General features: G+C 36.9%; 2 protein-coding genes and 1 long non-coding RNA gene across 6 annotated transcripts in view; all 3 read right to left on the reverse strand.

The window, feature by feature from the left end:
• grik1a (glutamate receptor, ionotropic, kainate 1a) overlaps window positions 1-10,168 on the reverse strand; it is a 91,841-nt gene extending 81,673 nt beyond the window's left edge. For 2 of the 4 annotated variants that reach the window (XM_088639594.1, XM_088639593.1), the window contains exon 1: window positions 9,251-10,168. In XM_088639594.1, the coding sequence (XP_088495720.1) occupies window positions 9,251-9,374 (124 nt within the window). In that variant the 5' untranslated portion in view covers window positions 9,375-10,168. The remainder of the gene's footprint in view (window positions 1-9,250) is intronic. The other 2 variants (XM_088639591.1, XM_088639595.1) reach the window with 2 other exon arrangements.
• Window positions 10,169-13,374: 3,206 nt separating this feature from the next.
• LOC148658429 (uncharacterized) lies at window positions 13,375-17,972 on the reverse strand. The gene is made up of 3 exons (XR_015940071.1): window positions 17,778-17,972; window positions 17,472-17,572; window positions 13,375-15,598 (listed from the first exon to the last, which is right to left on the reverse strand). It is a non-coding gene; the product is annotated as an uncharacterized LOC148658429 (long non-coding RNA).
• A 3,484-nt stretch (window positions 17,973-21,456) lies between these two features.
• On the reverse strand, window positions 21,457-24,874 carry LOC148658430 (claudin-8-like). Its single transcript, XM_088639597.1, has one exon. It carries the CDS (start codon window positions 24,675-24,677, stop codon window positions 24,018-24,020), a length of 660 nt encoding a protein of 219 aa, XP_088495723.1. The 5' UTR covers window positions 24,678-24,874; the 3' UTR covers window positions 21,457-24,017.
• Window positions 24,875-26,512: the final 1,638 nt, after the last annotated feature.

The following is a 26,512-nucleotide window of genomic DNA, read 5'->3' on the forward strand; positions in this document are numbered from 1 at the left end:
GTCTAAAAAGCAATGGTTACATTCACCATTTGCCGGCAGTTCTAATCAAATTACATTTCACTTCAACTAGTTGCTCTCCTATTCATAAAAAAAACTTTTGGCATTCATTTGTAGTATTGTGAGATTCTTCTTTGTTCGTTGGGGTCTTTGTCGATTTGAAAGTTGTCCAATGCACAGTAAGGCTCACAGGGTACTCCAATGTTAAGTGGTTTATTGAAATGCAGTTTACAAAGTGAAAAGGGAAAAAAGGCAAACGTACAATTAAAGTGGGTTATTTTGCATTATCTGCCTAAAATACACAGATGTATTTACAAACAGTTATTCCAGTTATTTTCATTATACTTTACACTATTCTTTCCAGTTTAATTTATAAGTTAGATTTAATTGTTCTAAGAATCAGAAAACGGGGTTCAGCATTTATTATAACATTAAAGTGCCAACACAGCATTCCAAGTGTGCTGACAAAACTTTCACTGTTAGATGCAAGATCATGCTGGTGGCTACTAGTTATCAAGAGGCTCCTTGATCAAGCCCTGGATCTACCACTGTCTTACTGTTTCTTACCCTGGCTTTGATTACAGGCCTGCGGAGAAGCAAAAGTGAGGATCTATTTTAAGTGACCATGCAAGCACATTGATGCTTTGCAGATGCTTTGTTCAATCTCTAAATCACTAAATCACTACAGATGAAAGCATCTGACAGGGGACTTATTTTTAGATGCTTTCATTATTACATTCAAAAAGTCTAGGCATATATTAATTCACGGTCGCTATACCTTATAATGACTACTGTGCTGCAATAATTCTGATTTAATCTGGCCCTAAAACGTAAAAGCTTTTTTGGTTTACTCAAGCTTAATTATTTCAATATAACACGCTTTGCTAGGAGTTTTGTCATGCTGTGATCATTGTATGCTTTTATGCAAATTTGGCCTCTCAAAACCTGTGTGTAAAAACAAAAAAGATTTTTTAAATTTATTGTTTTCAAAGAAACAGACAAACACAAAAGCTTTTGAGTTCCAATTGGACAACATAGTTTTTGTTTCCTGAATACATCTGGGTAAATCTGATGGATTTTGGGCTGCTGATCACATAAATAACCATGGAATTTCATCATTACGCAGTGTTTTTGTTATTTCAAGTCATAACTTAGGCCTATTAAAATGTTGCTGCCAATGTATGCTGGAAAGTTTTCCAGACATTCCTGGGTATGCTATGCCATTGCACCCAGTGCAGGTCACAAAACACTGGAGTGGGAATGCATCTTGTGGTGATCTGAAAGTAGTGGCGCTGCTACTAGGAATGCAGCTCGGATACACCAAGTACTGTTGTTTCATTTGTGAGTGGAATAGTCATGCTAACGATTCTCATGACACTAAAAAGGACTGGCCACTCCACAAGCATTTGGTTTCAGGCCAGGAGAGTGTGGCACATAAACCACTTGTTGATCCGACAAAGATATTTTTACCATCTCTCCACATCAAGCTTGGACTCATGCAAAATTTTGTGAAGGCAATGAACAAGAATGTGGAGGATTTCAATATTTCCACTGTGTTTTTAAGAATAAGTGATGCCAAGATTAAGGAAGACATTTTCGTTGGTCCATAAATCAAATAGGTCATCAGTGACAGACAGTTTGAAGAACTTGTAGTGGGGCCCGAGAAAGTCATATGGAAGTCATTCAAGGATGTTGTTGAAAACTTTCTTGGCAACTACAGAGCGCCAAACAATGTCCAATGTCACTAAAGATTCATTTTCTTCATTCACATTTGGACTTCTTCCCTTGGTGCAGTCAGTGATGAGCGTGGTGAAAGGTCTCACTAGGACATTGCGACACTGAAAACAGGTATCGGTGCAACTGGAATCCATCGATGCTGGCCAATTATTGTTGCATACTGATCAGAGAAGCATCAGATACTGAGTACAAATGAAAATCATCCACAAAACATTTTTAGCTCAGCTGAACTCGTGCAAGGGCTCAGCACCATTATGCGATTAAACGCATTATATTGTATCAGCATTAATTTCTTTTTTCTCAATAATCCTACGTGATACAAACAGTCTAAAATTATACAGTATTTGTCTTCAACTTCAAGAGGTCTATCATAATCACCAAAAAATTCTGGGGAAACAACACCTTTGAAAAAAATTGTAGTCCAGTGTTACTATAAAGATTAAGTTACATCTTTTAGCTATGCAGATGTCCGTCTGTAATGTGCTACACTTGAAGGATTTGTTGCTGATTTTCTTTGCCTTACATCATTCTAAAAACATCAGAAACTGGTCCCACATTTAATCCATATTACTCCTGCTAGAAAGAAATCAAAGTTTACTGGCTTTTAAATTAATGAAACAAAAATCTGGAGGGCTAATCACTTAGAACCAGATAGCTAATGAATGCTGCTGAACAAGATGTTTTTAACAATATAAGCATTTTAGGAGCTTAAATCATCAGCATCACTCCTGCTTTCACTGAAAATACAACATAGCACACATTCAACCTTTTTGCTGTATTTACTATTCTAGAAGAAGAGAATCCAATGTTCTTCCCTCCACCCCACCTGAAGTTTATACCAAAGCTCACAGTTTGAGCAAGCTTTTCCCAACCTTTTCTTTCAAATTAGTTTAACTGTAAAGATTCAGCTCTGTGCTTAATGCAGCTGTCTTTTGGTAACAGTCTCTCAGTTGGCCAAGTGGGCATACTGTCAGCTCTAAGATATAACTAGGGTTCAGGGACAAATCTAGTGATGCCAGCAGAATCTGTGGGGCACCTCTGCTAAACCCTGAACTGGATTCTGCTTGATGAGTTCAGTCTACCGTGGTGATTTTAGTCAACAATTCATAATGTGGTTTACAGTCCTCTGAGATTATCACATCTATTACTGGAGTACCTTATCTCAGAATTGAACAAAAGCCTCATTAAACTCTTCCTTCTGCACGACGATCCCCTTTCAAACAATAAAGCATCTTTGCAAAGCTACCACATACAGTACTCATGTTGTATATTATGGTGCAATTTGAACAAAGGGGTCCAAGGACAAGCTGAGGTTACAGAATTCAATGTCTGAATGAAGAAAACAAGCAGCCCTACACAATACTAAATACTGCTAGGACTTAAAAGGCCTACAGTTACTGCTTAAAAGATGACAAAAGGATCAATAAATTAAGTCAATATGCTATTAGCAACCAGATGAGTAAGGCCAGAAGAATAGTCTCCTGTTTGTAATATTTTCTTGTGTTCTCCAAGACTAGAGTTCCAAATTTTTTAACACTCTTCTGTGCTAGAGTGAAATGAAATATTTAAGGAATTTTGAAACACAGCACTGTTTCAAGGGTTTGTAAGAAGCAATGGAAATATATATTTTTCGGTTAAAGCACTTAAGAGGAGGAGCAGCAAGGTGGAGCAAGATCTGCATTAGCAATCCCCCTGCCCAAAAAACAAACCAAGCCAGAAATTTCAGTTAGTAAAGATCAACAGCTTTCATCACAGAACAAGCAGATAAAACTTTGGTAATTCTTTTAATAAGATTTTTATCATATGGTAATTCACCAGTTCCCTCAGTTCTCCTCACTGACGTACAGCATTTAATTCTTGATTTCAGTTCTGCGCAATACTGTAGGTCCTTTCAACATGCTGCTCACTGTCCTGGGTTTCTCCCCCACTCAAGATCACCTTCAGCCTCCACCCACAATGAAGCATTGTAGCATCTTTTCCAAATAATGCTGGAAAGGATATGGTTCAGCTATATTATAACAAGTGCTTTATAAATATTTTGATATTGTTAATTTAATAAAGTAATTTTATTATATGAGACACTGATTTATAGCATTGTAGCAAGGTCACGTATTATGTATGGTTTTTGGAAGATGTTCTTTGGGAACATTAAATATACGTTATTAAGTTGTCACTGTGCAGTAAGGTGGCACAGTGGTTAGCATTGCTGCCTCTCAGCTCTGGGGCCCTGGGTGCAATTTCTGGGGTGCTCTTTACATGCATTTCTTCCAGGCACTCTGGTTTCCTCCCACAATCCAAAGGCATGGACATAGGTTAATGACTTCTGTAAATTGACCCTGGTGTGAGTGTGAGCAGTTTGTGTCTATGTGAGCCCGGCGATACACTGGCACCTCGTCAAGGGTGTATCCTGCCTTGCTGGGATAGGCTCCAGCTTCCCCCAAGACCCTTCTGGATAAAACGGTTTAGGATAATTAAAAACACTTCCTAAGTAAATGTCCAAATATAAATACAAGTAATTGTATATATACTGTAACTGCATATAAATGCAAACTCTTTCACAAACTTTAGACTGAAGACTTATCTGTTTAGTCAGGCTTAATTAATTAGTCTACCTCTTCCCCTTTTTCCACATTTTTTATCTTCATCTTAATTTCTGTTAAACGATATTTTGATTTTTGGGGGGCTGTTTAGTTTTATCCTGTAAAGTGCCCCAGACACTACGTACATACAGCACCACGTATCAGAAATGCTATAGCACTGTGCTTCTGGCATGGCAATTTTTTATGTGATGAAAGACAGCAAGTGTTAGCCACAGCACAGTAAATATGGTCTTCCTATCTTACTACAGATATTAATCTTTTTGTTTTTTGGTTTGTTTTTTGTATTCTTAAGTTTACAGCTTTATAGTTTTGGAAGGAATTAAAACAAGAAGCCTAGACTTTTAGGGAAGACTTCTAGCACATCACTACATGTGTACAAGAATTTAAAAACATCAGTACAAATAAGAAGTTAAAATGGCACCAATTTTACTAACACATATCACTCTCCTGGAAAGAATTGATAGGCACTCTTCCACAGCCAAAAAAAAAGTGTTATCCAAAATTGCCTTTTATAAATATAGTATTATAAAAGTCTTAGAATGACTTTTAGTGTTAGAATTTAAATGCTATTTACTATGTTTCCTGTAGCCATGCTGGAAAACAAGTACTTTCATTAAAGTTCAGATAGTCAGGCTACAAGAGATGTGTCATCCAAAGTGTCTTACTTGTGAGGGATCTAAATTTCATGTCAAGCAGAGCCAAAATTGGTCAGGCAGATAATAGTGCTGGTGTTCTGTGTTACACAAATCCATAAGAAAAAGTGTGCTTAGGCTCCAAGTCTGTCCTTGGGCCACGGTCACCAGAATGATTTATTTTTAACAACTAAAGTGGAAAAAGGTTACTTTATTCAGTTACACATGGGTTACAATTCCCCTTACTCTCTGCCAAATCAGAGATAAGGAGAGATTTTCAAAACTAATATTACATCACAGTCAAGACTTTATTTTCTGCACAGGAATATACTGAAAATTACTCAAAACCCTTATCTACACGACTCTAATGAAGAAGAGCTAGTTCAGTACATCTGCCTAACAAGCAGCAAGTTAAAACTGACCACAATGTATCCCTTTCATATTGTGTGTTACAGAACTTTAAAGCAACTAATTAAAGCTTTGATGCTTTAATTAAAAGGAATATCCCTTGCTGTAATTAATATTTCATGAATATTGCAGGGTATACCAATACAGAAGTTATGCAATAGGGTTAAGGTGTGGTCTTACTTAATTCTACACTTTTCTAACTGAGTCAGGAACAGGGGAATATTGTACTGTACTTTAATATGAATAATGAACTCAAGTTAATCTTTTGTCCAGCAATGTGATAATCACAATTCAACAGGTAATTACTTTGGTGGGCAAATATCAAAATTAAATGGATTGCAAGGTTAAGATAAAAAGGCAAAGTTAATATTAAGACAGTTAAAAGCATAACACTTAAAAAAGTGATGTTATGTTGTATAATTGTATAATGCATTAGTAAGGCCTGATTTTGAGTACAATTTTGATCACCACATGATAAAGTTTTTACAGCTCTGAAATTAGTGCAGAGAAGACAACAGGATACGTTCTCAGACTAAGGGGAATGTCCTAAGATGAGAGGCTGAAAGAATTGAACCTGTTCAGTTTGGAATGGAGAAGATGATGAGGGGACCTGTTACAAGAATTTAACATCCTCAAAGGCTCTGACAATGTGAACCCAGTGGACTTCTTCAGAGTGAACACTGAAACATGACAAAGGTGACAAATGGAAACTATGTAGAAGTGCATTAAGAACCAAGAAGAAAGAGGAACTTCTTTATCCAAAGTAATGTGGGAATGTGAAACAAGCTACCAAGCCAGGTTGTTGAAGCCATAACATGGCTTCTTTAATTAAACTGAAGAATGAGATCCTGGATCAATTAACTACTTAAATAAAATCAAGATGGACTGGATAGTCTCTTCTGATTTGTATTAATTATCATTGTCTTAAGGCACCATATTAGTTGTGAGTTATTTCTTTTTGACTGCTTTTCAGAAATATAAAAAAATACTTCAGGCTGCGTTTAAAAGCTCTCTTGGAAAATGCTGTCTTGATTAAAGCTCTATAAATGTATTAAAATGCAGGTGTTAATTAAATTTAAAACAAATAGGATGAGAATTTTGCCAATAGATTTTGATGTAGGTTTCTCTGACCAAATCTGGGGTGAATCCTAAATGCATTTGCATATATATTCAACAATTGATTAGGAGGTGTCTAAACAATATGAAATGTATTACTTGGAGACTTCATATCCTACAGCCACAATTACAATCTGAGTATCCTGGTACTGTGTCCTCCAGCCACGTCTTTTACCAAAGAGGTTATTTACAATGTCTGTGAAATTAGGGCTCATTAGTATGTAAGGGTAGTGTGGCTTTGCTGAAGCTGAGCAAAGTGCCAACTTATACAATGAAAGACTTGTCTCACAGCAGATGATCCTTATTTTCACCCTAAACACTCACCCATCATTACGTTCTGGACTTTTGCCGGATGTATAGGATTTTTACTTTTTTGTCCAGATGAGACTGAGACCAGCATACTCATTCAACTTATGATCAGAAATATTTCTGAGACTCACACCACCAGAAAAACATCTTTCCCCACAGTCGAAAGCACCACCCAACTGTGTTGCTGCTATTGAGACCACTTTATGAGATCTCAGTTTCATTTATTGGATATTAAAAGCATTATTGTTTTTTAATCAATATAAATGTTTCCTAGCTAACTTACTTTTTAATCGGTGAATGGCATACTGTACATGAAAATACAGGATATCAGCCAACCCAGGTCTCACGATGTTAAGGACCAAGTAACTAAGATGCAAACTTTAAAAAGCATCTCTTGGGAACAGAGTGAAGTGACAGCAATTCACCTGTCACTAACCAAACAACAGATCACGAAATATCAATACTGTCCCAGTGGGAATTTAGAAAAGTACTAATAAAGACTGTCCTAGATAGAAAATAAATATTTTAACCAGCTTGGAATCTTAGTGTCAGTCTAGATTAGAGAGGAAAGGACTATGTGCAGCCTACATCGGGAGCTGTCTGTAAAAATAATCAGACTGTCAGTGTTTGGATGGGATTTCGGGTTCTGCTTAAGTGCAATCTTTGAGGAAGGGAGTCAAATCAAGCCTTTCTGAGTAAAGAAGATTAGTGTTGGTTGTTTAAACTGCTTGGGGGAAAGATTTACCATTATTACCAGCAAGGATGATGGAAATGGTCAGTAATCAAAAATCAGTGGCGGCAATGTCCTCACTGAGAAAATGGAAAATGTTAATTGAAGTCCAAGCCATATGGGGCAGCTTATGAGTGAGTATTCAATAGAAGTCATAAGGAAACAAAGATTAGAAGACACTAAAGAGGGGAGGAGGGTGGTGGTGGAAAGATTACAAAATTAAGGACAGATAAGGACATAACAGTCCAAAGAGAATGAAAGACAATGGCTAAATACAGAGCTATAGGAAGCACGATGTTTCAATATCTATCGGTTGTGTTTTTGTGTTTTTATTTCACCTTCTTTAAAACCTTCACTTCAGATTTTTTCAATCACTAACAAGGAAGAGCATTAAAAAGCATTTTAGAGCCCCAACAACAGCTCTGTGTCATAAATGGATACACATTTTGCAACAAAATACACACAGCTACAAAACTCCTTCACAAGCAAGAATTCAATGCTCAAGAAATGCTTTGTTAAAAAGGAGTTAAAGGCCTGCAGTTTAGAAGATAGTGAAGAATTAAAATTTGACCAATTACAAAAGTACAAATTCCACAAATAAATTCTGTTATACACACTTTGTGTTAACATACAGTATGTGTGCATTCTTGTGGAGTTCAATGAAGTCAAACAGGTAGGAATAGAAATGTGTTCTTCGATACAGACTAATAGAAACTCTAAGTTGGTATTTTAAATAAAAAAGGAACTTTTTAGTGTTTTCTAGGCAGACAAACTGTGGTTTCACACAAACGTGCTTTATCCATTCAATATCCTAACATTTGACTTACAGTTTTTTTTTTCAATTTATTTTGAAGGCTATGGAGTGAATAATCGTGTAATACTGACAATGAATAACTATTATAATAAATCTAAGGCTTTGATCTATGCTCTATAATGAAATTAAATTTGAAAGCTTTAATACGTTACCTATTAATCCGTTATCGATGACACTACCAAACATTATCAAGATATGTACTGTATATGGGATAGCATGTTTTATAGAATTGTACACTGATACGCTGATTAATCTTTATATAAAATAGAAAACTGAAATTATCCCTCATTTTGTATAATGTTCTAAAATGAACAACTTTTTATAGGCAACTAAAATGTAGTATTTTGCACTGAATACGTGGGGTCAGGTCTGTATATTATTTAGAAAATGTCTATATTATAATAAGTTCAATATTTGTCTAATTTTAATAATTTTTTTATCCTTTGTTTTTTATAGGAGTAATAACATGCAACCGAGATAGAAAAATACATATTTCTTGAGCCATGCAAAACGGTATTTTTTTCACGAGAATAAACTGACACCATACAAGTAACGTTTTAACAAGGCTATAGATGCACTTTGAAATGTTAAAACATGTATAAGATGTAATTTAATTATAATTATTCTACAATATATGAATATTTTTAATTATTTACCTCTGTAACACAATTTGTCACCAGGAATGTAATCTGTTTTATCCTTGCCTGAAGACGGATTTTAACTGCTGTGAGTTTTTCAAGCAATAGCAAAAAAAAAGAGTTGGTCTATTTAAGAAGCTGCTATCAACAATGCAAATTGTTGCAAATTGACAATATAACTATTAAACAACAAAACTGCTTTAAAAAAGAAGAAAGAGCCGATTTATACACAATGAAACAATTGCAACAGTAAAACCTGTGCGACTTACCGATTCTGAGGACCTGCTGCGAACTCAAATAAAACTCTGCCATTAAGTAAACCAGCGAAAATAACAGTCCCTTTCTCGTCTCCATTGTAAACAAGCTGGAGTCGAAATTAGCTTTAATCTCCATTTCCTTTAAATTAAAGCGGATACTTTCGTCAGTCCTTGTTATAGTACTCCTTTAAAATTGGGCATCCTTCCCCCATCATTCTTTCTACTTTCGCGTTCTGCTCTGAAAAAAACTCACTCGCTATAGATGATAAGCTCACAGTGAGCTCCGCTTCTCCATTCTTTACCCCATCAGTGCTAACAAATGAACATTTTGTATCTTCAAGACGTCCCAGAAATGCATGTATTTTGTTTAGGTCTTTCGGTACATATCGGAGTTACAACACCGAACTGCAATGTCCTACCCTTGCATACACTTTAAGAAGAACACAATCTGCAGAGTCTACAGTCTGCAGATTAACCTCAAATCTGGCAGCATTCACCCTTAACAACTTCTTTACGATGGAACACCGAGGAATGATTAAATCTTCGTTCGAGTCCTGATGAAAAAGCAGATCTAATCTCCATAATAGCCAGTGACGCTCTCTCGGAAGATTAAGTACCTCTTCAGTTCGGCTTTTTTGCGCTGTTAGAAACCATGTTCTTTTTTCTTTTAGGTTCGCTGTAAAATTGCTTTGTTTTAATTAGGCATGCGGATAATATCCAGAAATGCTTTCGGATTATTCCTGCAATCCCATCGGTACTGTAACATTTGGAAAAAAGCACCGCATTGTTCAGCTACCACCTGTCAAGCGAATTCTCTGACAACTGTGCCATCGAAATTTCAGCGCTTTTGCAAATCGCGTGTTACTTGCTTGGAAGCGCTATGTGAAAATCTTTTCAAATAAAACAGGCCATCTGCCTTTTTAAATGTGGTCTCTGTGTAAAGCTTTGAAAATTATAAGAACTGTAAATGACACTGGCCTTTATACTCCCTATGTGTCCTTCATAGGCGATTCGTCATCTTTGTAACGCTTTTACATTGAACAAGCTGAAAAACGTTATTAGTCTAATAAACGAAACTGTATTAATAGCAATATAAATTATGTTTATGCTCTTCGTGTAGGGGTAAACCCATAGGCCACAGTAAGTCTTTGGGCTTTTTCTTTACAAAAAATAAATTTTAGATGTGGCCTGCTAGAAATGCGTTCCTGTGAGGATGCTTGGTGATTTACCACTATATTGGTGTAATAGGCGATAATAAAACCTACTAGATCTTTATATAATGAGCTTATGTGTTTTTATTGGATAAATCTTTGTAAGAATTCTCATTTAATTGCTTTGTGTACTTTCCCTAGAAATACATTTTTTTCGGGTACAAAGTGGTTGATCAAATCTGTTTCAGCTGAGAGGTAGACTGAGTGTAGTGTTAGATGTATTCAAAACACATCTCTACAGAAAAGTGACATCCCGCCAAGAGCGCTCTTTTGGTACAACACTACTAACAACGTCGTTAGGAGAGAAAAAGCTTTCCGTGGCTTTTATGAAAGCTAAAAGCAACTCTTGATATTTATCATGTCCAGCTGTGACTGACTGGATGCTTTTAAAGGCACGAAATACACTATAATATTAAACTATTGTTGAATGTTGCCTGCCTGGTCAACTTTGGGGACAATGGAGAAAAGATTAACAAAATTGTTCAACTAAAGATTTGGTCTTTTTCGTCATTGACAGTTAATGAAATCAACAGATCTTTGTTGCCATCTGCCGGGTAGAACAGACATGCATAACAAATCAATTGTAGTTAAAAGAAATAAAATATAGTAATATAGAATCTTAATCGTCACCTTCGTTAAGAAGCACAGTGAGTCACGCTGGCATTGTCCTCTTACAGGAAAGCCCTTTAAGAAACTCCTTTTCTGTAACGTCCTGAAGAGCCACAGGTTTCTCGGATTCTAAACCGTTATCTCAGCCGATAATTGTCTTATTAACTCAATAATTTCAATTTTAACGTACGTCTAAGACCAGGCCCACGAGCAGGAAGATACAATTTAGCTTGTAAACTGAAATATTACAGACGACTTCACAAACGATGGATGACATCATTTTATGGTTGTTTTTTTTTAAGCATCGACATACAGTACAATGTATCTTCACAATAATCTGTCCAGTTAGCAGTTTAAAGGTGTAGTTTCTCACAATGGCATACAGTGTAGTGTCTCATTTTGTATTATTATTATTACATGATAATTGGGGAGAACCAGGACCAGACACTTCGGGGCAGGACTGGTTTTCCACCTCACCCTTAAACCCACAGGTTTCGGGCCAGTTATTATGTACAGTTCCAGGTGAAGGTCACCTTCTTCAAATCTCCCACACTAACACACCCATGCGGTTTGCATTCTGCCCCGAACAACAGTTCTGGAAGAAATAAACACTGACCTGATATAAAATGTATAGTACCTCACCGATAAGAGGGGCTCTTATCGATAAGGGGCTCTGTTCATCGCTTGCTTCAGACCTGGGAAAGTGGTAATAAATAATAATATTATTTCTGTGCTATAAAACATCTTCAAGACCAAAGTGAGACTTTGAGGCTTAAATAAACCCTTTCACTGACATCGATTAAATTGGGATGTTAAGACAAATGGTTTCTGAAATTCACAACAGACAGCAGTGTCCATTGAAATTCGACTAGTATGAGTATGTCCCGTCCAGGGAATATATCTATGACAGAGGCGGGAAGTGTTATTTGTAATTTAAAAACGGTGGTACACGTATGAGGATATATCCAAGAGCACTCTAAACCCCTTTAACAGATTAAAAACCCATACAAAACTAAATATATTATACTGTATACAACATTATACATTATATTAATGCACATTATATTCGGCATCTATTCGGAAATATCACTTTAGGCTGTATAATTAGATCGATGTTGCAATTGTTGCTAATTAAGCGTCCAGAACTGGGCTGAAGGGAGTCCTTGTTTAAACGTTTGAATTAGTCTTTGATTGTCCTTTTCATTGTCTGCACACGACCAATCCTAATGGCGAGTCCACGGACTACAGATTAACGCAACGAGCAGGAAACGTTTCGCATTTAATAATGCAGGATGAATCATTTTAAGTATCGCTTGATTAAAAAAAAAACTCGCCATACAACACCTATCACTACAATCCCTTCTCCGAATTCAGGTGAGCTTCAATAGCTCTTTAAAAAGGTCGTTCTACTGATCAGGTGATTTCAATTAAATAATTGAAAGAGAGCGAGAAGGAACACAAAGTATTTTGAGTATTTTAAAGTCATAACTTTGAAAATCATTACGACGAATCAAATGGAAAAATAATCTACAGTTAAAGCACATAACAGTATGTGTGTTATTGTTTAATCGCCAGTTGTTGTTACACTGTATCCACAATTGTACAGTATGTTAATTTTTTTAATGGGTTATGATGTAAAACCAGCTTCATTATAACAATAACTTAGTTACTTTGTATTACTTAAAATAAATTATAAGAATTTTATGTACATCATACTAGATAACAATAGGTATATTGTTCAATAAAAAAAATGCACAATATTCAGCTTCAGAGGGCTTTTTATGTTTACCATTTCACACGACGACATCAAGGGGCTAAACAGAACAAACTGTAGATGGAGTATTCTAATTCTATAAATTAATTTCTATGTTTTTGTGAGTACAAGGATTTGGGCAGGGGCGGTGGGCCGGGGTGGCAGCTGGATCAATTGTTTCACATATCTTGGGTCCAGGGTCTGATTGTCGGTTGGGAATCAAGTTTGCTTCTTTTTGCCGAGCCACCTATGAAACCTGCATTATCAATCTCAGGCTATTCCATACTGTAGTGTTTGATCAAAGTATCATTTTTTGAATAACTTGTTTACCAATGTGTAATGTTTTATCTTAAATATCTATTTTTCTTTTGTCACGTACAAAAGTGCAAACAAATATTGAAGCGATACATAACTAAATCAAAGGTGTCTTTAAAATTACTGGAAAACAACAGGTTTTTAACAGTGTCCACAAGGTGGAGACATACTTTTACAATTACGATTCCACAATTTAGCGAAATACTCTTGTATTTTATCGATGCTAAAACGCGGATAATTGCGTTTATATATCATAATAATATGAAAATTAAATAAAATATTTCACATTCTTTTATTGATCAATTTCACACACTCTGTTAAAAGGTTAACACATTGAGGAAGTGTTGGGGGAAATGAGCAATGCTATATGCCTTTAAATTTTTTTAATATTAAGCCTTATAAATGTATAAAAAAACTCAAAATAACCTTTCAGCCAATCACTAAAAGTACGTTGCATGCATACAAATTGAGAACATTTTTTCGTTCGTTTGCCATTTTTTTGTCAAGAAATTTACTGTATCTGCTCACCTCACAGACAACCGGATTTAGTTCCTGCTGTTAAGAATGACCTGTCAGCCCTTGCAGAAATTTTGTACCATAATTCTCTGCAATTTGCAGTTGCACTTTTTTCTTTCACTGTCTTCCTCTTATCCATTAAGGCAGTGATTTGTAATAGTTTCTTCGGGGTTGAAAGGGCTTACCCAAGTATATTTTAGAATGCTTTCAGAAGATTTTTAGTATGTTCTATTGCTGTAGATAATGCACATTTTGATAATTATATCTCCACTTTGCCCTCAACCCTGGTTTGAAGAGCTACACTGCACATGGAGAAGCTAGCAAAGACTAATGCAGAATCACTCTTCAAACCCATTTTTCTTTATATCATGTGTAAGCATATTCATTAATACATCAGGAAAATATATTTTTAATAAAGTGAAATACTGAACAAACAGACAAAAGGAAAAAAAATCTATAGGGGATATCTATTCCTATTACAAACATATACTGGTGACAACATATTTTGAAATATGCAGTTGTTTTCTGGAAATCATTTTACCCTTAGCCAGGACATGAAATAAATGTAAATGTTTGACAGTAGAGATGGGCCTTGTCCAATGTTCATTCTCTAGAGATGTGCTTGAAAGTCACAGTTTGTGCCCTTGGAAACTAAAATGACGTGTGCAAGCAAGACAGCTGGTAAGTCAGGTAAAATCTTGAAATGTTAAACCTGATGAAGAATGCAAAGCACTCTCTGTTAAGGGCCCTTTGATACACTGAAACTTACATGGATCTGAGCCACTTCACACTGCAAGCTAGCATACTGTAGCAATGTAGCACTTAAGTGCTGCTGTGGGAATCCAATCGTTTAACCAAAGCAAACAGAATACAGTACTTCTCATTTTATTTTATTTGCACAAAGTGTTCTAGTATATACAAGCGATCAGACCTCCATGACTGCTACAACACAGCCAAGCACACAGGCCAGCTAAAACAATGGGATCACACACTAGATACTCCCATAGAAAATGTAACACGTATGTAGTTCACACATTCTGTGTACCAGAGACACTGGGGTTACTAACAAGAAGAGGAGTACACATGGAACTTGTAATAGAAGAAATCATTTACTTTATTCTCCTTTTGTTTGGATCATAACTTTTTAATCACGCAACTCTTGAATAAAAAAAAAGTCTTCTGCAAAATTTGGTGATAATGGAAAAGGGTTCAGCAGATTTTCTCACTACCAACTTAAAGTACGCTAGAAAATTTGTCTCTATAAAAACCTTACCTGACCAATAGGTGGCACTCTTCCCTCTGGTGAAGGAGTAAACTGCATAATAGGCATTTCCAGCCCTGGACCTGGACAGCCTCTGCACAGCAGGTTTTACAGATCACCATTAAATCAGCAATTTGTTGATATCAACTGTAGTTATATAAGATAAGATCACTTTATTGGCCGTATACAATGTCTTGTATTAGGAATTTGTCTTTTCGCATACCCTAACTTGCTCTCCATGAGACACACAGACAGGAAGAGAAGCTTGGGGTCAGAGCGCAGGGTCAGCCATTTATATGGCACCCCTGGAGCAGTTGGGGTTAAGGGCCTTGCTCAGGGTCCCACTGGATTAGGATTCCTCTACTGGCCGCGGGACACAAGCCGGCAAAACTTCCAGCCATGGGTGCAGATCCTTAGCCACAGAACCACTGCACCGCCCACCAGTGCAGTGTGTATAGTAGTCAATCACATGGCAAATTATATATGATTTGAAACGTGATGTCAATCAGGACATAATTGGGAACAGATGGATGGGGTAGAACAGGCAAAGAATTCGCTTGCTGAAATCCATCCTGAAAATCTTATTAGAATTTTATTCTACAGTATGTGCCATGCAATGGACTGGTGTGCCCTTCCAGGGTGTATCCCACCTTGTTCCTGTTGCTTGCTGGGATAAGCTCCAGGTCCCCCATGACCTTGAATTGGATTAATGGTTAGAAAATGGATGGATTTTATTATACAGTATGTGTAAGCTATTGGTTAGCTCTTTGATTTCTTCCCTTCTTAGATATTAGTGCCTATGCCCCCTTCATGAATTCCTCTTTCATTCATTTTCCAGATCAACTGAAAATAACAGTCTTGTCTCTGAAAAACAGATTTGTTATGCTGAGGCCACTCTTATTTTGCTGATCAGGTACACTGAATTGAGATCCTGTACCTTTATCAGTACTGTATATGGCAATTGAGAGTTTAATTATGTCAAAGTTTAAAATATTTTCATGTCATATCTTACAAGTTGTCGGATCATTGAGAAAATGTTCTTTATGCTGTACTTTGATACTTATTTAGAAGTATCTATGACTGAATAGTTGGAGTGTCCAATCTTGGTCCTGATGGGCCAGAATCCCAGCGGGTTTTTCCGAGTCAATTACTGACTTAATTGGACCAATTTACCATAGGGTTTGCCATAAGTTCTTCAGCTGCTTCTGTTTTAAAGAACTTTTAAAAACTGCAGACACTGGCTCTCCAGGGCCAGGATTGGACACCCCTTTTCTGTTGTATTCTCAGTTTCTTTCATATGATACAAGAGTGCTACCTGGACAATTTAAATCTTGGATCCTATGTAGAAGGTACTGGCTCTGGTTCAGACATAACAGCCCCTGTAGGGAACTGACTATGCAATGGAGAAACAATGAGCCGTTTTTTTAACATCTGAATTAAAGACTCTCATGAAATACAAAAAAAAAAAGTTCACAAGGCATGGAGGCAGCACAAGAAAAATACTTGCACATGACTAGAACACATGGAAAGAAACTATGCTGAACAACCAGCACACCAGCCTAATTTATTCTTTCTACAGGAACATAAAACCTTATTGCAAGATGGAGTAAATGTACTTGTTTGTAGGTGTAACTATGAAACCATAAGACTATGCATATATGTGGTTTGAAACTGTGCAATTTCACTTGCCTGTCTCTTCTGAGTCAAATCGTTTTTTATATTCTTTGCCATTGTATATTAGTAATCTCCCATTCCCCATCTTGGCCCATGGTTTTCACATGAAAATAAGAACTTGTTCGACCAAGAGGGTGGCAGGGTTATGTGGTTTATGTGCCTTACAGCTCTTGACTCCTGGATTTGTTTTCAGCCTAGGGTGCGTTCTACATGGAGTTTGCATGTTCTCCCTTTGGCTATATGTTTTTTTTTTCTTTTTTCAGGTGTTCCAGTCCCTCCCACTATCAACAAAGACTGAATCCCCTTTTGTTTCCACCTGGTCTTATAAGTCTCTTAATTAGCCCAGGGGAGTGGCTATTTCCTTACAGAGCCTATTTTGACACCTCCTATCCTTCATACGGAATCCCCATTCCTCTGAGTGCCAACCACTTATCCACACCAGCTGTGTCTCATTCTGGAGCTTTTCTCAATTAACAGTTGGCCATCTTGGCTCAAGGCCACACCAGTTGGCCTGTGTTTTGAGCCAAGATGGTAGCTTCTGCAAAAAGCCACCTCTCACTATGGATGAGTGGTTTAACCAAGAGTCTAAGATATTTTAGAGAACTGGAATAAGAGCGCCCATTGAAATTTGAGTCTCAGAAAATTTCCAAATTCCTATCCTGAACCTGATGTTTTTTCAGTTACTTTGTTGTATTGTGTATTAACTTCTTCAAAAGTGTCCATGAAAAGACATGAATTGACAATTTGTCCAGCAAACTTTCATATTATACCTATATAACATTACTCATTTTATGAGTTCAATCATTTTTCATTATTTGTAAAAATATATAAAAACATGCATGAAGGAGCAAGAACGAGGTAGCAGCCCTTCATAGAGATGTTCAAGTACTGTACCTTCATGTCTTGCTCAGTCTTGGTATAGAGGTTTGTCTGTCATCTTCTGTCTGTAACATCAATTGTTGTAAAGCAGCAGCTGAGATTTCCTAGAAAGTGATCTGCATTACCAGCTATAAACATGAACTTCGGGTAATAAAAGTATTCTCCCCAGTTTTAGTGCTGTCTCTTCTTTTTAAACACCACTGGATAGTTACAGTCTCTCCCAAGGGATTTATTGATTCACCTTATTCATCCCATGTTTCTCTATGATCTTTCAAGAGCTGGCTTGACAAGTTTCTTCTGATCAATAAGCTTGTAACTTACCTGTCTGGAAAGAGGAAAAAAATCATTGCTTCTTGTTTGAGTTGATGTGTTAAGATTCACTCTTCTTTGTGCCAGTGAAAAGGTTTACATTTGTTTATCTACTTTTTATGCTCACTATGCTCGTGTCTTAAAATATCAATTATTATATCAGTACTTTAGACTGGCAAGAAAAATTATTTACTTGATGAGTCAAGCCTTGTACTGGGAAGGTTAGCAGACTGTGCCTCCCACAGTGACGCACAGGGTAGCGATCAAATACATTAGTCAAGCTTTATTTCAAGGTTGACTTGAAGGAGAAAAGATTTTCAGTTGGAACTGGTCTGTGCACTTCACATTTTTTAGAGATGGCATTTTTTTTGTAGTGCAAAAACATTTTTTTTAATGAAGGTACATTCAGCTGTACTGAGACTTTGCGACATAAGAACAGTTATAACCAAGAGGACATTCATTCCATCTAGTCCATTTGGTAGAAAATGAATGAGGCTGTTATTTATAATTGTAAATATGATGGAGGTATTAGAAACACATCAATCTTTTTATTTCTAAAGTACCTTACTATTGGAAAATTCTACCTTAATCACGATTCAATTTATGTTTTGGCAAAAGTCTTGAGTGCTATTTAATGATTTAATGAAAGCCTAATGGTTCAGAAGTTTTGACAAACATTAACAAGTTGTTTTGGCTTCATGGCTGCTGGTCTTTTTCATATGTATCAACTTTACCAAGAGTCACCTTTCTGCCTGTTTTGGAATGGAGCTGGCATTCTGGGAATTTCAGACAAGCCAGTACTGACTCTGTGTTGCCCCCTGTGACATCCCTTTAGACGGTTTGGCTGCAAATTAATATTTCTTATTTTTTTAGCCAAATTGTTCTGGTATGATTCATACTAAATTGAACTTATGCCTCAATAATAATATGCTTTAAAGTGCAGATTAAACTGATCTGATTTTTCATGTTACTTTACTTATAGCTTCTCATATTACTTATACATATTCTTTGTTTTAATATCATATTTTGTTGTATATAATTCCTCTAGAGACATCCATCCATTCATTTTCTAATTATTTTACCCAGTACAAGGTTGAATATGAGCCAGAGTCTATCCCAGCAAGTAAAGGGCACAAGGGTCAATTTAATCAGAAGCCAATTGTCTTTGGGCTGTGGGAGGAAACCGGAGCATCCAGAAGAAATCCATCCAAACAAGGGGAGAAAATACAACTCCATGTGGATAGCACCCCAGGAATTGAACAGAAGGCCCCAGAACTGTGAGCAGCAATTAGAACCACTGCCCCACTGTGCCACCCTCTGGGGCCATTAGATGACTGAAATTACCCTTAAACATGTTTTCCGAGGTATTGTTTTTGACCACATTGTACATATTACTGCAATGCATCCATATTTGATCTCTATGATCACTTTACCCTACAGACGTGTTCACAATCACTGAAAAAACAAACTGACTTTCAATTATTATATTGAGTTAGATGTTTTGTTCAGTGAAAATCAATGAAAGCTTATCAGCCAGTCCATGGAGCTGTTAGACTGCTTCCATTTGTCTTTGATTTGAGTTTTCAAATGACTATGCTGAAACTGTTTAACAACAGACTCAAAAAATGCAATCTAGATATAGACAGTAACTCATGCAGAACACAAACTTCATTTAGCAAAAATCAACCAAGTAAAGCAAAAAGATATTTGTCTTAAGATAATGTACTGTAGCGTGCACAAAACAAATGACAATTGATAATGTTAGGATGAATATTAATTTGAAAAAAAATCTGTTTGTGTTTAGGACATTTGCTGTCAAGGGTAAGCAATTTCAATGCACCTGATGCACCACTTACTGTAGCTGATCTTAGATACCTTTTTAAAACATTGACACAAGCTGCTACACATCAGTGTGAAATACAGGAACAAAAGACCAGTCATAACTGCATTAAACCTGTGTGATACTGTATTTTAATGCACTCCAACTGGTTTTAGTGTTGTCTTTTAAATCCAAGGAACTGAACAAGGAACTAAACAGAATGCTATGCATAATTTAAGAATGATAATAAGTGTATTATGGGCAGAAAACGCAGGGAGAATTGGCTCGGCTGTGATTGTATACATGTCCGTGTCTGGCCACCAATGGACTGGCATCCCTTACAGGGTGTACCCTAACTTGTGCTTTGGCTCCACCACAAAAAGCTGTTAAAAAATGGATTGATCGTTGGAATAAATCTGATTTTTTGTTTGTTGGTGAAACACAATTATGGTATTTCCCTTTACAGAAGAGAGCATTTCTGTTGAAATGAACAAACCGATTAAATCAAATTTGCATTTAAACCAGGAACAGGGAACAAATGGTCCCACAGAAAATACCGTAATACCACAGAAAACATGTTACAGGATAATTCTGGCCATGTAATGCCCCAAGAGGAATTACATACAACAAAATATGCTATTATATACAAGAATTAAATACAATACATACTGCACAAGGAAGCAATGTAATGTGTGCTTATTATAATATCTTTTGGCCTTTAAAGGTTCCAAAGCATATGCAAACACTAAAGAGGAGCTCTGTTTGAACATTGTAAGAGAAAGAACCAGAAATGAAGTGGCCTGCCCATGTGAAAACAGAAGAAATACCAGAGAAAACATGTTACAGGATGCGTGTATTAAATTAGATTATGTAAATTGACCCATCGATTTCCTGTCAGTGAAGAATCTGAGTTGTACAGGTCTGTTGAGTTCTGTCTTAGTTAGGTTAAAAATGAAGACCTTTAAAGTGCTGGGAAAAATCCTCAGGCCTTTGGATTGTCCATTCCAAGCAGTTTCTGGTATCCTTCCAGATCCCTCGGGCTCTGCCTAGGAGCTCTGCCAGTGGCAGCTCGGTTTGGAGCTTCCAGTGGCATCTGATGTCACTGTCAGCCCAGTCTACATGGTGCCTGGGAAAGCTGTTCTGTCTTCTTCCAGGTGCTTCCCCAGAGGACTGCCTTCCAGGAGACTGCTCCAAAAGTGCTTGCCTGGTCTTGAATCAGCTAGCTCCTGGCTCCCTCCGGTCAGAGCACCGCAGTTTCCTACCCAACCTGGGACGTCAGACTCCCCTGGGCTCAGATGCCTAATAGATTAAGCACAGCTCTGGACTTTGGTGGCTCATCCTTCACCCCGTCCTACACCAATTTTTCTTGCAGTTCCCCCTTCCTGTGCTCCAGTCTGAAAGTCCGCCTGCCTGCAACCTGGGCTGCCGTCATTCCTCTGTGGCCCCCTTTTCCACAGGAACCTGGCTCCAGGAGTCCACTCCGACATTAATGAGAGCAGCACCTCAGTGCCCCTTGCTCCCATATTCTAGTTGGTGGACTTAAGCGGACATTTTTGCCCTAGGCTGGTGCTGTGTTGTGTCTCCCGAGGTTCAGTGAGTTGGCCACTCCCCCAGGACTGTCGCGCCCTAGTTCTTGGGTCTGATACTATGATGATACTACACCCTGATGGGAACAGCAGCCCATCATAAGGCCAAGCACCAATTGAATCCAATTAAGCTGACCAACATGTCTTGGGAAGGATGGAGGAAATCCATTTACACTCAAGGAGGACAATGCAAACCCTGCTCAAAAGGCACCCCAGTCCAGAATCAAACCTACAACAAACAAGCTATGAGGCAGAATAAGAATAAGAATAAGAATAAGAATAAGAATAAGAATAAGAATAAGAATCTTTATTTACAGATTATGAAATGCTTTACAGAAAGGTACAAACAGGTCACTACACATGTAATATCAGTTATGAAAAACTTTAAAAATATACAAACATTATAGACAAAACAGATTGACTGCTTTATCTAGTACAGGGTCGTGGGAGAGTCAGAATCTTTCCTGGTAAATAATGGGCACAAGGCAGAGATACCAGTCCATCATAGGACAGTCACACAGACATACACACACTCATAACAGGGCCAATCTTCCCAGAAGCCAATTAACCTGTTTGGACTGTGGGGACAAACCTGAGTTCCTGGCAAAAACCCAGGAGAAATCTGGCAACATATACAAACTCCACACAGAGAGCACCCCGATGAATTGAACCCAGGGCTCCAGTGCAGTGAAAAGTTTAAAATGGAGTTTAAAATACACCAAGACTCTGAGAAGTGTACTTCTTGCATGGTATTTATTATCTCCAGTACCAGTGCAAGCACTGTGGTTAATGAATGATAATTCAAAAATGAGTGGGTATAAAAATCAGACATGATAATGGAGAGCCACTGAATATTTAAAATGGAATATTAGTAAATCTGAGCCAGAAAGGATTTATGTGCAGAAATATAGATATAGATCACATTTGGATGTCTGAAATTAAAAATATTTTCAAGGGCAGGCTGGTCAGTTCAGCATAAAATGATGCCTTGAGGGAGCACTTTCCTAGAATTTGAAAGTTAGTGCCAAACTACATCATTTTCACAATCTACTGAACTTGAATTGTAGAGGGCTTCCAGAAATATTTGCTTTGGACCCTTTATGATGTCAGATTAATGGTATGATCCTAAAACACTGTTTTGTGTTTTACTGTATGGACCTGGATTTAAGTTTTCCAATCCAGTGTATTCTATAACTCAAAATGTAATTTGCACAATTCAAGGGTTTAGCAATGCTCATAATTGTTAAATTCAGGCTGCACCTTGACTTTTTGTATTACATATTCTGCATGCAAAAATGTAGACTCCAAATTTAGTTCCATCTTTCCTGTTCTGAGGAAACATTATTTTGGCATAAGGCTACTTATAAAACCACATCAATTACTGGAAGAATGTACCAGATTGTACAGTATAAACAAATGGAAAATAACATATAAGAAATTATTTGTTTTCTTTTTCAAATCTGGCCTTGACCTTTAAAAGCACATTTGTTTGTTTTTTATTGAGTTGTGTTGACAGTCAATACATGTTGTATTAACGTTATCAAAAATTATAGCTTACATTACTTCAGGAACAATGCCTTTTCTATTAAAAGCCCTTTTTAATTTCTATTTAATATCTCTTTGACATATTATTTAAGTAACAATTATAAAAAGTAAAAGGTACTGATTTGGCTACAAGCAGTATAGGCTATATTTATCATATCATGAACAGATAACAGATAGAACATAAAGACAAGTTCTGGTGTCACAAATGGTGTCAAATATGATTTAAATCAAGGAAAGAATGTTAATAGCATAATATAAAATGCAATGTAAACAGATCCTATATACAGAACACTTAGGCACTAAAATCCCAAGGAGAAGTAATCGGGTGTGAAACGCTCAGAATACGTGTTTTGAAAATAGCACTCAATGTTAACACAGCATATAAACAGATAATAATAGTGTGGTAAATTAAACATATCTCTGACCAACATTTGCAAACACCACTTATTCTCATTATTTAATGAAACAGAAGAATCCCAAGCAATTTTTCATCCAAAATATAAATTCAGTATTTAAAAATGTCAAGAAAGGTGCCATATAAAACACCAAGCGAATATATTATGAATATGTGTGTAAAAAACATAACTATAAAGAATTTGAATAAAACAGATCAGATAGAGAAAAGGAGTTTCTTTTACAAAATAAAAAGATCAGATAGAGAAAGGGAGTTTTAATACCACTTATTATATGAAAAAATAGAAGTCCCGTATAAAGTAAATTATATATGATTTATTACCATTTAATTATTTGTAAAAAGTGATTATATTAGTGGTCTTACCCTAATATACAGTAGCCTTAAGACTAATTTAACCATCAGAAAGCTCAACTTACTTTCTTGCAACAGTTTTTGCCTGAATTTGATGAAAATTCACATGAAAGACGAATACAAGTAAATCTGTCAAAGTTAATGAATTGCACCAGACAATGAGACGTAAGTATTTCCTTCTTTATATGAACAAAGCAATGTTGAGGAAATGGCAGTCCCAGTCTTTACTGAGTTTTAAGTAAGCACTTTAGAAATGACCACAGTAAACTCATCTCATTCAAGTCAGTACACTTCACATTAACCCTCCTACTGTACTTCACCTTCCTCTTCTTATTATGTCTCAGGCTAAACTTCACACTGATGGGCTTTGTGGTGAGTAAGGTCCCACTTTCAACTTCACAACAAGTAGATACACAAGGGTTTTAAGGAGAATAGAGATCTTTTTAAGAAGACTTCAGTTCCTCGTTCTTGTCAGCTGTATTGAAAAGAAGAAGTGAGCTGCTCTTTGTCCCATTTTCAGCTCACACATATTCCCCCTACACTGCCGGCAGACCCTGCTGCAAAACAGCTGGTTGGTATGCAGTTAGTCTAGGGTTTGGTGGGTAAAAAGATCCTTGTGACGCTTTACTGTGGGGAATGTTACAACATACAAACATTATCCCGCTAGCAAACATGACACCTGAAGACACCCACCCTATGTACAGGGCTTCTCCCAGCTCTCGTCTCTGAGCATCCAGGAGCAGGGGATTGTAGAAGTCCCTGATGATCACGTGGGCGGTCCAAGACACCGGGATAAGGACACAAAGGCAGGCGACAATTAAAATGCAACCAGCAATGGTAAGGATGATCCCTTTTGTGTGGTCATTGTCCTGAATGCAGACAGTACATTGCATCCCCATGGTGGCTATCAGCAGGCCCAAGACCCCCAGAGCAATCGAGCAGCACATCAGTCCCCGGGCGGCCTGGAGGTCCGGAGGCAGGATCAGCAGGGAGTCGTAGACTTTGCACTGCATCCTGATGTTGGCCTGATGGAAGCAGTTCATCCACAGCCCTTCCCAGCGGGTCTCGAACACGATGATGTTCTCCCCGATAAAAGCCGTGACTCTCCACATCGGCATTCCCGTGGCGGCAGAGGCTCCAAAAAGGCCGATGAGGCCCAGGCATAAGGCAACGATCTGCAACAGCCGCTGATCCATCTTTCACTCCTGGCCAAGGTGCTCTGACAGACCCTGACAGAAACACGCCGATAAAATCTTCTGTACTTGCCTGTGGGAAAACAAAATTGCCTGCACCTGACTGGCCAAGTGATGTGTGGGCATCATGGTCTGCTGCTCCCAAGTTTTCACATTCCCTGAAAGCTGAACTGGTCTGGCAGCTTTCACGGATCAAGGGTATGGGAAGGATTTATGGAGTTATTGGAAAACAAGCAATTCCTTTATAGAAATTATTTTCCCATTGTAAACTGTCTGTATTTAATATGAATGGAATGTGTACCTTAATATGTAGAATGTAAAAAATAGATATACAGTATATATTATTAAACATATATACAATACTTATTAATGTATCATTTCAGTGTGTATACTTATCAATACAACTGAAAAACAAGTTAAAGTCATTTTATATTTTCATATTAAAGTTTGTATATCTCTTTCATTTTGGCTTCCAATTGAAAGTCTAATATAGGTGGTGTTGAAGTTAATGGATAAACAAAACTTAATTTATTTAAAGAATAATGTCCCTCATGATGTAATGACTCGTCAGGTTTTTGACAGTATTAAAACCTCACAGCATATGTGTATCAAAAATTACAGCCCTCAGCAAGGTGACTAATAACATGTTGTGATGTAATCTGCAGCATCATATGTGTAATATGAGTAGCAGACATCCAAAACAGTCATCTCCTACGTGGAAATGTAGTGGTAATAACAGTGAAAATGTTCAGCACAACATGTGCCAGCACATCAATTCAGGCATGAAAAAATCAAACATTTGAAATTCCCAAAGCAGAACAGCCACATGACAAAATGAGAATTTATGGAAAGGAGACCAAATTTTCTGGAGTTTTGAAACAAGATTTTCTGTGGAGACTTTGTGGACCATGAGTGATAAAAATTGCACAGCTTGGATGTTTTCCCAGTGGGGAATGTTTAATAAATCCTGGCTATTGACAAGGATGTGTGGAGTAAAAAGAATTAGTTGATTTTCACAAGCTTTTTACATATCAAAGTAAAACACATTTTCCAGGTTTTTTGGAAGAGCCTGCAGTTTCGACTGAATAATTATTGAAATACTTTATTGAAAATGTATTATTTTTAATTTTCGAATCTTTTGATTTCTTGACAGAATTGTATTATTTCAATTATTTTTTTAGTTTGAATTGTTTAAGAGTGTGCTTGCTCCTTTGAAGTGTCGAGGTTCAAGGACCACAGAAAATATTACTCCAAAACTCTCGTGTTTTATGTTGAATCTGAAGCCTGATTGTTCTATTACCTTGACACAAAAGTAAATCTTACTGTCATTTTTTTTTATTTGTAGAAGTCTTCCACTATCACAGAGGTGCTTTTAGCAGATAGAAAACAAATGAAAAAAAGTGTTCAATAGCTGACATGTTTAACCAAGCTACGTTTTTCTTTGCACCATTATGGTAATTTCAGAAATATAACATCAAAGAGTGACTAGGCACCAGAAACGAATTTTAAAAATCAAATTAGTCAGAATTATTTAAGAATTATTTTCTATGAATGCATTTTGCTGCCCAGTGGATCTCATGAACCCTTTCCCCAATAATATTGCAAATCCTTATTGTGTTGTTACCGCTTCCATTTTAATTCATTTCAAAAATATTTAATTAACTGCAGGCAAATTAAATGAGAAAAAGACATGTTTGTAAAGAGTATAAGAATCCTTTATCATACAATGGGAGGGCCTTGTGTTGCCAAAACACTGAAGTTTTCTGAACAAACTAGTTGTCATGCAGTGTCTCATATCTGCAAAGGCCTATTAAAAACAGACATCAGTTGAATCCAAA

The sequence above is a fragment of the Lepisosteus platostomus genome, chromosome 7 (assembly GCF_059453375.1).
Source record: "Lepisosteus platostomus isolate fLepPlt1 chromosome 7, fLepPlt1.hap1, whole genome shotgun sequence".
Lineage (NCBI taxonomy): Eukaryota > Metazoa > Chordata > Actinopteri > Semionotiformes > Lepisosteidae > Lepisosteus > Lepisosteus platostomus.

Coding starts and splice junctions, on each gene's coding strand:
- LOC148658430 (XM_088639597.1), bottom strand. CDS start 24,677: ATGGATCAGCGGCTGTTGCAGATCGTTGCCTTATGCCTGGGCCTCATC.